This window comes from Phragmites australis, chromosome 5, assembly GCF_958298935.1.
Source record: "Phragmites australis chromosome 5, lpPhrAust1.1, whole genome shotgun sequence".
NCBI classification, from domain to species: Eukaryota; Viridiplantae; Streptophyta; class Magnoliopsida; order Poales; family Poaceae; genus Phragmites; species Phragmites australis.
Genome location: NC_084925.1, coordinates 802,366 through 816,001, shown reverse-complemented (window position 1 = coordinate 816,001; position 13,636 = coordinate 802,366). Strand labels below are relative to the sequence as shown.

At 44.4% G+C, this 13,636-nt stretch overlaps 1 protein-coding gene across 1 annotated transcript; it reads left to right on the top strand.

Moving 5' to 3' along the window:
- The first annotated feature begins 2,601 nt into the window (after window positions 1-2,601).
- On the top strand, window positions 2,602-4,799 carry LOC133918215 (catalase isozyme 3). Its single transcript, XM_062361969.1, has 3 exons — window positions 2,602-2,766; window positions 2,955-4,361; window positions 4,473-4,799. The coding sequence occupies exons 1-3, from the start codon at window positions 2,752-2,754 to the stop codon at window positions 4,530-4,532; spliced, it is 1,482 nt and encodes a 493-aa protein (XP_062217953.1). The 5' UTR covers window positions 2,602-2,751; the 3' UTR covers window positions 4,533-4,799.
- Window positions 4,800-13,636: the final 8,837 nt, after the last annotated feature.

Genomic DNA, 13,636 nt, shown 5'->3' with positions numbered 1-13,636 from the left:
TGTATCCAATTGTGTGTGCATATACATAGCCGGTCGATCGGCCGTACACATGCATGTGAAGGTTTTTGGGAGTGGGGACCTCATTTCCTTTATTTTTTCGATGTACTATATATTCTCTCTCCTAACCATGCATTTTGGAACACTTTCACGTGAAATTATTGGAACGTAGCATTCTGATCTACACCCGACGTTTTGGATCCTTCCTGTTTTTTTGTGTGTGTGAATATATGCCTGCATGTCCGGTTGTGTCTTAGTAAATAATTTCTACTGCCGAATTGATTTATTGCCTCTCAAACACAAACACGCCTTGATCGAGTTCGATCTGGACCTCAGGTCCTTGCGTTCAACTTTACCAGCTCGCTCCCACAAGGGCCCGCTTCATCCTTGATCATCACATGGATTAATGTTATCTGGAAAGAAAGAAATGCAGGAGTCCATTTTCTTTGAGAAAGTAGTAATTAAATAATCAACGATCACTTCTGTGAAGGCAAATTAAATTAAAATAACCGTGCTACTGTTCTAGATAGGATCTCCCATCTTAAACCATGGACAGATGGATGGATGGAGCACAAGATATTTTGGAGAAATGGTTGATTGGTCCTCCTGATCTTATCCCATCATGCAGTACAGCAGGAGTGATTTGTTTGTTGTCATGTACCCCCCGGACAAGAGTCTCACCCAACCTCCTTTAGTTTTGGGCACCATTACTAGTCTACTGCTAGTCAAACTCGTGCGTGCAGGAAGGTCGACGACACTTCTCGATCGATGATGATTCAATTCTCTTTTATTTTTCCCGCAAAGAATTCAGTTTCTACTGTAGAATGACTGCAATGTGCAAGTCAGTAAGTACGTGTGAGACAAGCTAATGGTTATCAATGAGATATGCTGGAGGACTGCAGATATTATTAGGTAGAATACTATATTCGCTCTAATGTTCAAACAACACAATACATTAGCGCAAAAATGACACAACACTGACGGATGGTTCCTTTTCAACAACTTGATACATGCATATTTATGATTGTTATTAGCTCCCCCTCACATGCAGTACCAATGTCTCATGTCGATCACTTGAGTAAAAGGAGGATTAATTTGGATCAATGAGCAATCCGATAACTACGTTTAGCCACGACCCACAGAAAGAATTAGGCACCTTTTTTGTTCGCGGTTCCAAAAATATTATCCTTCCGAAAGTTAAAGAGGCTTTTCGACGCGGTGATTAGCATTAGTGAGTCACTAACGCCCGCACTAAGCCACAAAACGTGTACTTTAGTTAGCACATGATTTGGGCGATCATATTTCCAAACTAATTGAGTTCACGTAGAGTGTTTCTTTGTTTCCTCTAGGTGAACTTAGTACTAATTGTTTTTCTCTTATTCGTCCCAAAGAACACATCAACCTCGCGCTCCGTCATTAGAGCAAATGCATGAGGCCATTGTGACCACCGGCATAAGAACACAGAAGCTTGGCGGACCACAACACAGCATATGCCATCGAATCACACTGCTAAATTAGAAAAAAAAAATAATGTGAACTAAATCACACAGCTCCGTCATCTATCGATATTTTCAGGAGATTCTACTATCCATTTGCGTCTTCTAGAAGTGCTTGCTAGCCGGTGCAACATGGTTGTCGGAAATTAAACAGAACCCTCAGCATGGTTGTCGGGGGTTAAAACTCTCTATACTCGACAGGTGTCTGTCGGGAAAGAATACACTCAGCACTTACATAGGCTATTTAAAAAAAACAGTGCAACACACTTACAGCAGCTGCTGCCGTTGATATATTATGATGCAGTGCTGGTTGGTTATAGCAGCGAGCCAACTTCATCTTATAAGCGAGACAACGACTCTGTCCTATAAGGATAAAAAAAAAGGAGAGAGCGCTTTCATAAGGTAAAACAACAAATAAAAAAGAATAGATGGAGTAATTGGTAGCGTGTAATATGCGGAACTGACTTGATGGACAGGCTACCTACTACTATTTTAGTCCAATATTGGAAACTACTGACCTCCATCAACCCAAGCAAACTACGTCGTAGATCCAATTGCCAAGGATTAGAGCATGTATAATGAGTGCTAAGAGAAGGTGTTTATAAAAAAATTGGTTTTTTTTCTTAACTGTAGTAGCACATGTGCTATGTACTTATTTAAGCACGGCTATTTATATTAATATTAATAAGATAGTTAACTATATTTAAACGTATGTAATCTGGATTAGTATCGGAAATTATAATTTTTATGTATGTGTTTAATATTCTCTTTCCTGGAGCATCTAGATCGAATTAGTCAATCCCTGGGTACATTAGTCACACGAATAGTTCGATCTCTTGAAAGCAATACCTACTTTCATACAAATTACTTGAGATCGATATGATGGGACCATCGGATGGATATGCTCCACCATGGCATGGGAGACGAAAGAGACGACGATGGTGGTGCATGCACCTCCTACGGCTGCTACGGAAGAGTGGGCCCGGGCCACCTCACCCTCTGCCCGTCTTCTTGGGACCTGATCGTGATCCGCTTCCGGGCCCGCCTGTCAGCGGACTGTCGCCGGAGCCGGTGAGCTCACCGGGAGGTGAAGCGACGGCTCTCCTCGCTGCTATTTAACCATTGCACTCGCCACCATCCTGGATCAGGCAGCAGTATATCAGCTGGAATCGCAACTTGCGGAGGAGTGAGCAGGCCACACTCCTCCAGTCCTACTCGATCACTAGTTCACTGAGAAGAGAGAGAGAGAGAGAGAAAAATGGATCCTACCAAGGTGAGCACGACCTATATAGCTCCTCTTAATAAGTTTTTAATTTGTGAACATACATGCTTTGCTTTAAATATGTGTGCGTACCCATGCATTTTTCAGAGAGAGTTTAGTAGTAATAAAGATATTGTTAATGAAGCTAGCTAGCTAGCACAGTGATGGAATTGAAGCAAAAGAATTAAAATTGCATGCAGTTCCGGCCGTCGAGCAGCTTCGACACCAAGGTGACGACGACGAACGCCGGCGCGCCGGTGTGGAACGACAACGAGGCGCTGACGGTGGGGTCCCGCGGCCCCATCCTGCTGGAGGACTACCACCTCATCGAGAAGATCGCGCACTTCGCGCGCGAGCGCATCCCGGAGCGCGTCGTCCACGCCCGCGGCGCCTCCGCCAAGGGCTTCTTCGAGTGCACCCACGACGTGTCCGCCCTCACCTGCGCCGACTTCCTCCGCTCCCCGGGCGTGCGCACGCCGGTCATCGTGCGCTTCTCCACCGTCATCCACGAGCGCGGCAGCCCCGAGACGATCCGCGACCCGCGCGGGTTCGCCGTCAAGTTCTACACGCGGGAGGGCAACTGGGACCTGCTCGGCAACAACTTCCCCGTCTTCTTCATCCGCGACGGCATCAAGTTCCCCGACGTGATCCACGCGTTCAAGCCCAACCCGCGGTCGCACGTGCAGGAGTACTGGCGCGTCTTCGACTTCCTGTCGCACCACCCGGAGAGCCTGCACACCTTCTTCTTCCTCTTCGACGACGTGGGCGTGCCCACGGACTACCGCCACATGGAGGGCTTCGGCGTCAACACCTACACCTTCGTCAACGCCGCCGGCAAGGCGAACTACGTCAAGTTCCACTGGAAGCCCACCTGCGGCGTGCGGTCCATCCTGACGGACGACGAGGCGGCGCTGGTCGGCGGGCGGAACCACAGCCACGCCACGCAGGACCTGTACGACTCCATCGCCGCCGGCAACTATCCGGAGTGGAAGCTGTTCGTGCAGGTGATCGACCCGGACACGGAGGAGCAGTTGGACTTCGACCCGCTGGACGACACCAAGACGTGGCCGGAGGACCTGCTGCCGCTGCAGCCCGTGGGGCGGCTGGTGCTGGACCGGAACGTGGACAACTTCTTCAACGAGAACGAGCAGCTGGCGTTCGGGCCGGGGCTGGTCGTCCCCGGGATCTACTACTCCGACGACAAGATGCTGCAGTGCCGGGTGTTCGCGTACGCGGACACGCAGCGCTACAGGCTGGGGCCCAACTACCTGATGCTGCCCGTGAACGCCCCCAAGTGCGCGCACCACAACAACCATTACGACGGCGCCATGAACTTCATGCACCGGGACGAGGAGGTGGACTACTTCCCATCCAGGCACGCGCCGCTGCGCCACGCGCCGCCCGTGCCGGTGACGGCGAGGCCCGTCGTGGGGAAGCGGGGGAAGGTCACCATCCGGAAGCAGAACGACTTCAAGCAGCCCGGGGAGAGGTACCGGTCCTGGGACGCCGACAGGCAGGAGCGCTTCGTGCGCCGCTTCGCCGACGCGCTGGCGCACCCCAAGGTCAGCCAGGAGCTGCGCTCCATCTGGATCGACTTCCTCTCCCAGGTACATGATCCATGCATCATCTTGCTCTCCTCGATCGATATGATGATCCAAATGATTTAATTAAACTACTCGTCAATATTCGTAATATGCATGGATCGATCATCGATGCAGTGCGACACATCACTGGGGATGAAGGTTGCCAACCGCCTCAACGTGAAGCCAAGCATGTGAAGCCAATCGCAGCAGCAGCAGCAATAAGACGGATCCAACCGGCCAGTGTGTTGATTACGTTGTGTATCCTGGTTTCTTCTTCTTAGCTATATATCAAGCAAATTACCAAGCAGGGAACCATCATCCAATCTTTCCTTGCATGTACCTTATATATCTGCAGATTGCATGTATCGAGCTCCTGGAGCATGTACACTGATGCAATGCTGTAATATTAATGGCAACAAATTAAATCTAAATCTTCCCAGAAGATGGCTATATTCAGAGCTACACTACTCCATGCTCACCCAATTGGCTATTGGTTTGCAGACAGAAAAAATAATGGTGCCAACCGAAACAATCCAAGTATTAGATTCCCTTTCTTTCCAGGGTTTGTATTAAAAAATGCAACACCCTTTCTCAAAGAAAGGTGTGAGTGAACGAGCCCAACTTTCCGATTCAAATATGACCTGGAGAATCAAGCGTCGGACAGCCAAGCCACTATTTCGCTTTGATCGAACAGAAATAGGATAGGACTTTAGTACTCGATCGGTATGGGGAGAGGGAGTTTACTTGAGGGTACTGACTTGCCCTCTAAACCCGGATCGCAGTTACTAACCCCCTAAACTCCCTAAACCTGATCCAACCATCCATTCATATATATATATATATATATATATATATATATATATATATATATATATATATATATATATATATATTGTGGCCCCCTTACCATCTTGACGACGGCCTCCTCATCATCATGAATGGAGTTCCACTCCTTTTATAGAGAAACCATTGCTACCGAATGCAGTCCAATGATTATTCGAGAGAATAATTGTAAAAGAGATATCATATAGAGAAAAAACTGTTTATTCTTTAGTCATCTATATTTTTACAATGAGAGCTTTGTATCATATATAGTGCTAAAAATCTCTAAAAAATATAATTGAATCTTTTAAGAGATCGAGACGGGCTCACAATCAATTGTAAAACTCTAGGTTTACTAACACTTTCTCTTGGACACTTCTCACGAAATACATACTGTTGGTGACACAGGAACCAGGGGTCCCCGAGTCCCGAGGCCAGATCAGCAGATTGCCACGTGACGCCCTTCCAAAGGATTTATCTCCGTGAGGTACGAGAAGACCAAGTCCCGGGAGAGGGTGCTCGGGGTCATGAACAGTGATCCCCGAGTACCCGAGTTCCCCGATGACCCGAGAAGATCAAGTACCGGGAAGAAAGTGCTCGGGGCTGAGAACAGTGGCCCTCGAGCACTCAAGTCCCCCGACGACATGAAAAGTTAAGTAACGGGAAGAGGGTGCTTGGGGCCGTGAACAGTAGCCCCCGAGCACTCGGTTCTCCGAGGACCCCAACAGCCAGTTCCGGGAGAGAGTGTTCGGGGCTGTGAACAGTGGCCCCCGAGCACTCGGTTCCCCGAGGACCAAGAAAAGACATATCTAGGAGAGAGTGCTCGGGGCAGCGAACAGTAGCCCCCGAGCACTCGGTTCCCCGAGGGCCTGAGAAGTCCTTCGCCGGTGGCCCCCACAGAGGCCTAGCGGTGAGGTATCAGATGGTGAGAGGCCCGATGCTGCATTTAAGAGGGCGCGTGGCCTGTCACTTCCAACTGCTCCCCCCACGCTTGCTAGCAGTCCCTACCACGGCCTGGCAGGGAGACGTGGGGACATTTAATGCACGGGTCCTATCGCGGAACATCCGGCGCATCTCGGGATAACATCGCGAAGCCCAAGGCGCCCTGCTTGCTGTCCTGTTGTGTCAGGCCTGCTCTGACCGGGCGGGCACGCTGGGCTGCTCGGTGGCTGCCCGGTGGGCCCTCCCCGCGGCGCCCATTGAAGAACGGTATGATGACATACAAGACCGGATGGGGCGCATTTTTAACCCTCCCCGTCACCTCGCGCAGCAGCCCATGATGGTTGCTTTCCATTTAAGGCGCCTTGGAACTCGCGCCATCCCTTTCTGGACGGGTATTTAAGGCGGGGCGGGCTCCCCGGAGAAGAGAGACCGGTTCGGACCAACTCGAACTCTCGACAAGCACAGAAGCTTAGACCAGCCGAAGAACAAGGAGCACGAAGCTCTAGACTAGATAAATATTCTTGTAACCCAGCAGAACCTCAGAGAGACACTCTCAAAGCATTTATAGCATACACACAGGAGTAGGGTGTTACGCTCAGTGCGGCCCGAACTGTCTAAAAATCCCCTGAGCATTTACTACCTCCTACATCCGATCATTCCATTCCACCTGCATCGCATTTACGCCCATTTATTTCACCCGCAAAACGGATTCAGAATCACCCCCCCCCCCCGATCGAATCTCAAAGGGGGTCCCTCCGGACCCTATTTGAGGAGTTCACCCTCCGACACATACGTTTCATTAAAACTCCCCAAAAATCTATTGAAAAAATTGAAAGAAAGAGTACATAGCTCGCGATATAGTTATATGAATTGTCTTGTTAAAAACCTTAACATGAGAAACTTCAGAAAAACTCATCTAAGGGGAAAAGAGTAAAATCTACCTAAAATACTTCGTATAATCTTCATGATTAGCTTTTGGACACTTAATCTCTTGACTAAGATTTAATTCTTTATATCGGTATTATTTAAAATCCCCCCCCCCCCTCCTGAATGCAACTTTCTAAGTTTCATCATCCAAATGCCATGAACAAATCTTTCAAAACTAGATATAGGAAGAGACTTAATGAATAAACCTGCAAGATTCTCACATGACTTGTTATGCACTACCTTTATTTTGTTCATCTTATGCAATTCATGAGCATAAAAGAATTTGAGGTTGATATGCTTCGTTAAGTTGCTTTTCATATAACACGATTGTACTTGTGCTACACATGCAATATTATCTTTATAGATAATGGTATGAGTGTTAGTAGTGTTCAAACCACATGATTGTTGGATATGATTGATCACTCTTCTAAGTCATGCATATTCTCGTATGGCTTCATATAAAGATATTATTTTCGAGTGGTTCGTCGAAATAGATACAAGACTTTTCTTCAACGATTTTTAGAAAATTGCAGTTCCAACATATAGGAAAACATAGGTAGTCGGTGATTTCGTTGTATGCAGGTTTGACATATACCCAATATTTGCGTATCCAATCGGACTCATATCTTTGCTACCTTGCAAGTAACGCATAATATCATTTAAGCCCTTCCAATGCCTTTTAGTGGGCTCTGCATTATATCGTGCAAGTAGATTTACTGCAAACGCTATATCTGACCTAGTGCAATTAGCCAAATACATCAACGTATCTATTGCACTTAAGTACGAGAATTCTGATCCCAATACTTCCTCCCCTTTTCTCTAGGTCTATAGAGATCTTGATCTGCTTGCAATGACCTTTTGATCATGGGGTTTTACCAAGAAATAATTTTTCAAAATCAAATCGCTCTAACACCTTCTGAGTATAGTTTAACTGATGTACAAAAATTTCATTTGTCACATTCTCTAGCTGCAGGGTTAAGCAAAACTTGATTTTACCTAAATCTTTCATTTCAAATTTAGACTTCAAGTACATGCTTGTTTCTTCTATTTCTTCTTCTGTAACGATGATATTCAGATAATCTTCATATGCAAAAATCCATTCTAGGACCTGACTATTTCAACCTATATAACGACTTCTTCAATTGTATATTATAAAGGTGTCTATTTCTTTTATCTTGATTCGGCAATGGTATTCTTTCAATTACCTTCAGTTCGAACCAAGGCTCCCATAAAGATATGTGGTAACAACATCCATCAATTTTCATTTTCAACTCTAGGTTGACTGCCCTCGAGATTAAATATCTAAAGATAATACCACCCATCATCGAGGAATAGGTCTTTTCATAATCAACGTCTGATCGTTGAGTGAAACCTTGTATCACTAGTTGTTCTTTGTGCCTCACAATTTTATTCATTTCATTCCTTTTATGAACAAAAGCCTCTGGCCCAAAAACATCTCTTTTGTCCAGGGATAAAAATTCATATGGTATTGCCTACTTGACCTCATTCTACATTCAGTGAGCGATGCAGGCTTAGTTTCATGATGTATAATTGTTGTAATTTTATTTGCGAAGTATATATCAACTATTGTGGCTGCTCTGTTCCAGGATTCCCCTAAATCCACATAATTCATTGCTATTTTCATCACAGGTTGCACTTTTAGGTGCTTCTTCATCTTGCTCTTCATAATTCCTTACAGTTGGAGTAAAGTCTTTTATTTACCAGCGTCAATTTTAGCACGCGCATTTTCACTGGTTTCTTCCTACGTGGGAAGATTCAAATCCGGTATGCCTATTTCTTGAGGTTACATACCATCGTCAGGTCTTAACTGGCTCCCCTTCTTTTTCCTTCACGATATTTTTATGATTGGCTGTGGTAAGCTCTTATTTTTCCACTTTCGCCAGACGTCTCCGGCTACTTGGGACTTGAGGAACCGAATTTTTTGGTTTTTTATTATTTTTTGTAGTTCCTAGGACAAGATGAGGGGTACCTTCTTTTGGTACTTCCACCCTCTCTGTTGCATTGTGTGCAAGCATATATGACTTAGTCACGCTCTTCAATCACAAAAATGATCATGCAGATCGTTTGCTAATTTCTGCAAAATGATAATTTTTTGACTTCATCACTTGTTTCACTAGTGCGAGGATCATGTGCTTCAATTCCTTCAGCCTGACATATAATTTCTCGATATTTTTCATTCAAGGGTATGTTTCCTCTCCCTAATGACGGAAAATTATTTTCATCAAATATGCGGTCAATGAAGCGGGTCGTATGCAAGGTCTCATAGCAGTTCACTATGGCGGCGGTATTGACACATAAACCATACATCCAAATTTGCGTAAATATGAAATCTTCGGAATTACCCCTTGCACAAGTTGCATATGTGAGTGAATGTTATAGGAGGATGATCTATAATTAATGAGAGCCGCCACATGTAAAACTGTATGTCCCTAACATACAGTAGATAAATTATAGTGTTGTAACAAAGGTCTAGCAATAAATTTTATTTTTTTATCAGTGCTTCGGCTAGTCCATTCTGAATATGGACATGAGGTACAGAATGTTCAACTTTAATTCTCATATCAGTGAATAATCATCGAACGCTTTAGAAGTAAATTCTCCAGCGTTGTTCATTCTAATGGATTTCACTCGATGATCAGGAACATGATTCCTGATTTGTATGATCTGCGAGATCAACTTTGCAAAGGTATGGTTGCGAGTAGATAATAGATATGCATGCGATCACTTCGAGGATGCATCTATCAATACTATAAAGTGCCGAAATGATCCAGAAACCAGCTGAATAGGACCACAAATATTTCCCTAGATTCAGTGCAGGAATGCAGAGATTTCATCTTGTACCCTCAAGGTAGACGGTCTAATTATTTATTTTTTGGTAGCACATACAGGGCATATAAAATCTTCATGATTCGGAAAATTCTTTACATTTATGCCACAATCTTGTGAGTTAGTAATTATGTTCCTCATCATTCTAAGATCAGGGTGACATAATCTATCATGCCATAGGGAGAATAATTTTGCACTACGAATCATAGTGTTCAAGGTAGTGAATACTTCATGTGTTTTAATGCGAGTGTAGTATAACCCACTACTCACGGAGGGAAGTTTTTTTTTCTAGTATTCTCAGTTCACTATCACGCTTAGTGATGAGCATGTGCTCCCTACCATCTTCTTCACTAGTTTCTACATGAAAATTGTTAGCGCGAATATCTTTAGAACTTAATAGATTTCTTGTAGATTTAGGGTACAACAATGCTTCTTCAATGTGCAAAGTAGTTCCCATCGATAGTATGACTATGGCTCTTCGAGAACCTACTATGCACTTATTAGTACTAGTGACATTCATCACTTTTTTAAAGCTCTTTATAATAGATTGAAAATGCATATTTTCTCTTAAGATGATGTTTATGGTTTCACTATCCATAATACACTCTTCCTCCATATGGGCGCCACACATATTCTATAAATACTAAAAATATTGTTTACAACTAAGCTTGCTCTTTTAGAGCTTTCATTTATTCATTCAATCCTTCTAAATTTAGCAACCGAGTAAATGGCTAATAACTCTAATTCTATATAGAGTATATAAAATATCCGACCACTTCTTCTTTAATGACTTTCTTTTCCACTTCATCCTTCATGCATCTTCTATGAAAGTGGATGAGGGCAAAGTAAAGGCCTCCGTATCCATCATTGAGAGGTCTTTTACTGCTAGTGTGGGAGCATCATTAACTTTCATGTGAGATGCTTTCATTTCAATTGTGGCTACTTCTCCCACATCTATCCCAACTGCAATGGTGAGGTGTGCTTTTGGCTGCTCCTTTTTCTTCTTCTAGTATGCCCATAACATGTTTTGGTGCTTTGCAGATTCGGGACCAATGGCCTCAAACACCGCATTTATAGCATGTTTGATTCTGTTTACCGTATAGCTTGATTTCTTTCTTTGTCTTGCCATTATGAGCACCGGCTTGACCTTATCTGCCACCACTTTCCTTCCTCCCTTTCTCCGCTTCTTATTGAGGTTCTTGCGTGCCTTGAAAGAGTTGTAATTGACTTCTAGGCCACTGCTCTTTCCTTGTGGCTGGGATAAGAAGTTCTTTTTTATAACTTCGTCATGAACTTCATGGAGCTGCAACACATCAATCAGTTTAGAATACTTCTTTGTATTTTGATTGACGGTGATTGCGCGTGGATTCTGCCGCATTCGGATGGAAAGTGGAGAGTGTCTTCTCAATTTTCTCCTCTTCTATGATCTCTTTACCACAGAGACATAGAAGTGTGCAAATACGGTCCAATGCGAAGTTATACTCTCTAACATGCTTGTAGTTATAGAAACAGAGCCGGACTCATTCTTGATCTACAAGAGGCTTGGTGATGTACTTAAGGTGCTCAAAACGTTCCTTCAGTACGTCCCATAGTGCCTTAGCGCTGGTCATTGCCATGTACTCATCCTTCACAATGGGAGAGAGATGATGACGGAGAAACTGAAGTGCTTGATCATTATCATTCTATGTGGAAACCATTGCACTACTTGTTCTTAGGCCAATGACAGCGTGGAGCTTTTCTCGCTCCTAGTACAATCTGGGCATCTGATGCCTAAATGAGATAGTTGCGACCATTTGCACTCTGCTCAGTAAACTCCTTGTTCGTGATGCCAACCATTTACATATTCCAATGACACAAGTATTACTACTAGTAAGTTGCATCGTGTTGCTAAGTAGGATTGTTGCAAATTTTTTGATATTTTCTATGCTATTATATGAATATTACTGAATTTAAATGCATAACAGGCTATTTAAGCAGTAACAATAACATAAAAATAAATACTGTATAATTGCTAAACAGATACAAAATTCAAATTCTAGAGGTACTTCTATGCAAAACAGAGGCTCTGGATAATTTTCAAACAACTAGGGGCCTAAATGCAAAATTATAGGGGATTAGCTCAAGTAAAAGAAAACCCGGGATGCTAAATGTAAATTTTCAGATTTTTCTTATTTTCCACCGGATTTCTTCATTATTGGGTTGGTCTGCTTGGGCCAGCCTAGCCCATTTGGCCCGTTCGCCTAATCTAAATAGAGGGGAGGGGGTTGGCAGCGCTCGGTGCCCGTATGGGGGCGACGCTGGTGTGGCTCGTGGGGCCTGCGGGACTCCAGGTGCGGCGCACTGATAGGGCTGCAGCGGAACACGGTTCGAGCAGGGCGTGCTTCAAGCGGCGGGGCAGTCCTCGGCCAGTCGGACTCTGCGGCGTGCCAATTAGCCAGCACGACGGCCTTGAACGGTGCTAGACGGGCGCACGGCCGGTGGCAGCTCAGCCGCTTGTGAGCAGTGCGGTGGCCATCAGCCGGCGCCATGGCATCCTGGCGTGGTTGCGCTTCGGGGGGGGGGGGGGGTCGAATAGGGGCTGTTGTAGCGTGGTAGCGTCGCTTCGGGCGACACGACAGAGCTACAAGGCCGTCGGCTTCCATGTAGGCAGTATGTCTCCCTTTTTCTTTTTCTTTTTTTTTTGATATGTGGCGGTGGCCATCAAGCCACCGCATATTGTGCAGGAGGATGGCTGCCGGTGTGCCGACTGGCGGCTAGGGGCCCCATCAATCTTGCTATGTCGTATTCATGTGTTTGTTTTGTGCAAAGATGGCGACTGTCGGTTCTGGCAGGCATTGAGGTGGAGCACATCTACTGTTTATGCTATTTGCTACTGTTCATGCATACGATGATACTGTTCATGCGATCACTGTTGTTCATATGATAAGATTCCAGATCTATTTTGACGAAAAACAATTGTAGTGAGAATACATACCGAATCGATCGTATCTTTCAATTCTTGTGAACAGATTCATACCACGTAGGGCATATAGGCTAGACCATGACCTTCCTACTTGATGATGATGTCAATGCAATGCAGATCGGACACATACAGATTTGTTACAGCTTAGTCTCCGGTAGAGCTTCGTATTGATAACTATTGAAAAATTACTGCTACTCGGTGTAGTCCAGCGATCTCTCGAAAGAATAATTGTAAATGAGACACAATATAAGGGAAAACCTGTTTATTTTTTTAGTTATCTATATTTTTATAATGAGAGGTTCTACCCTGTATATATAATATCAAAACATCTAAGAGATAGAATTAAATCTTTCAAAAAATCGAGACTAACCTATATTCAGTTATAAAACTTTAGGTTTCTTTAACACTCCCATCCCCATTTCTCTGCCGCCGTCGCTAGCTCCATCTCCAGCCGATAACATATCTCACATATCTGTTGTTACGGTTAGTGATCAATTCCTAACTGCAACTAGCAGCAATTGTTGTCCATTGTAGAGGGGTGTCTTCCCAACCGCAACTTCAACTCCTTCATCCCGTGTGTGTATACACACACACAATATCAAATACTGCAATGAGATTAATGATTTGATATTCTATTCTACGCTCTACTGTTCCATTCCATTCTACAACATCTGCAACTGTAATCCAAAACAAACCAAACCAATCGGATCAGCTGCGACTTGCAATTGTGCTGCTGACTGAATCTCTCGTCCAATTCATTCGGGGGAGGGCAACTATTGAAGCTCATGCATGTTGCTTT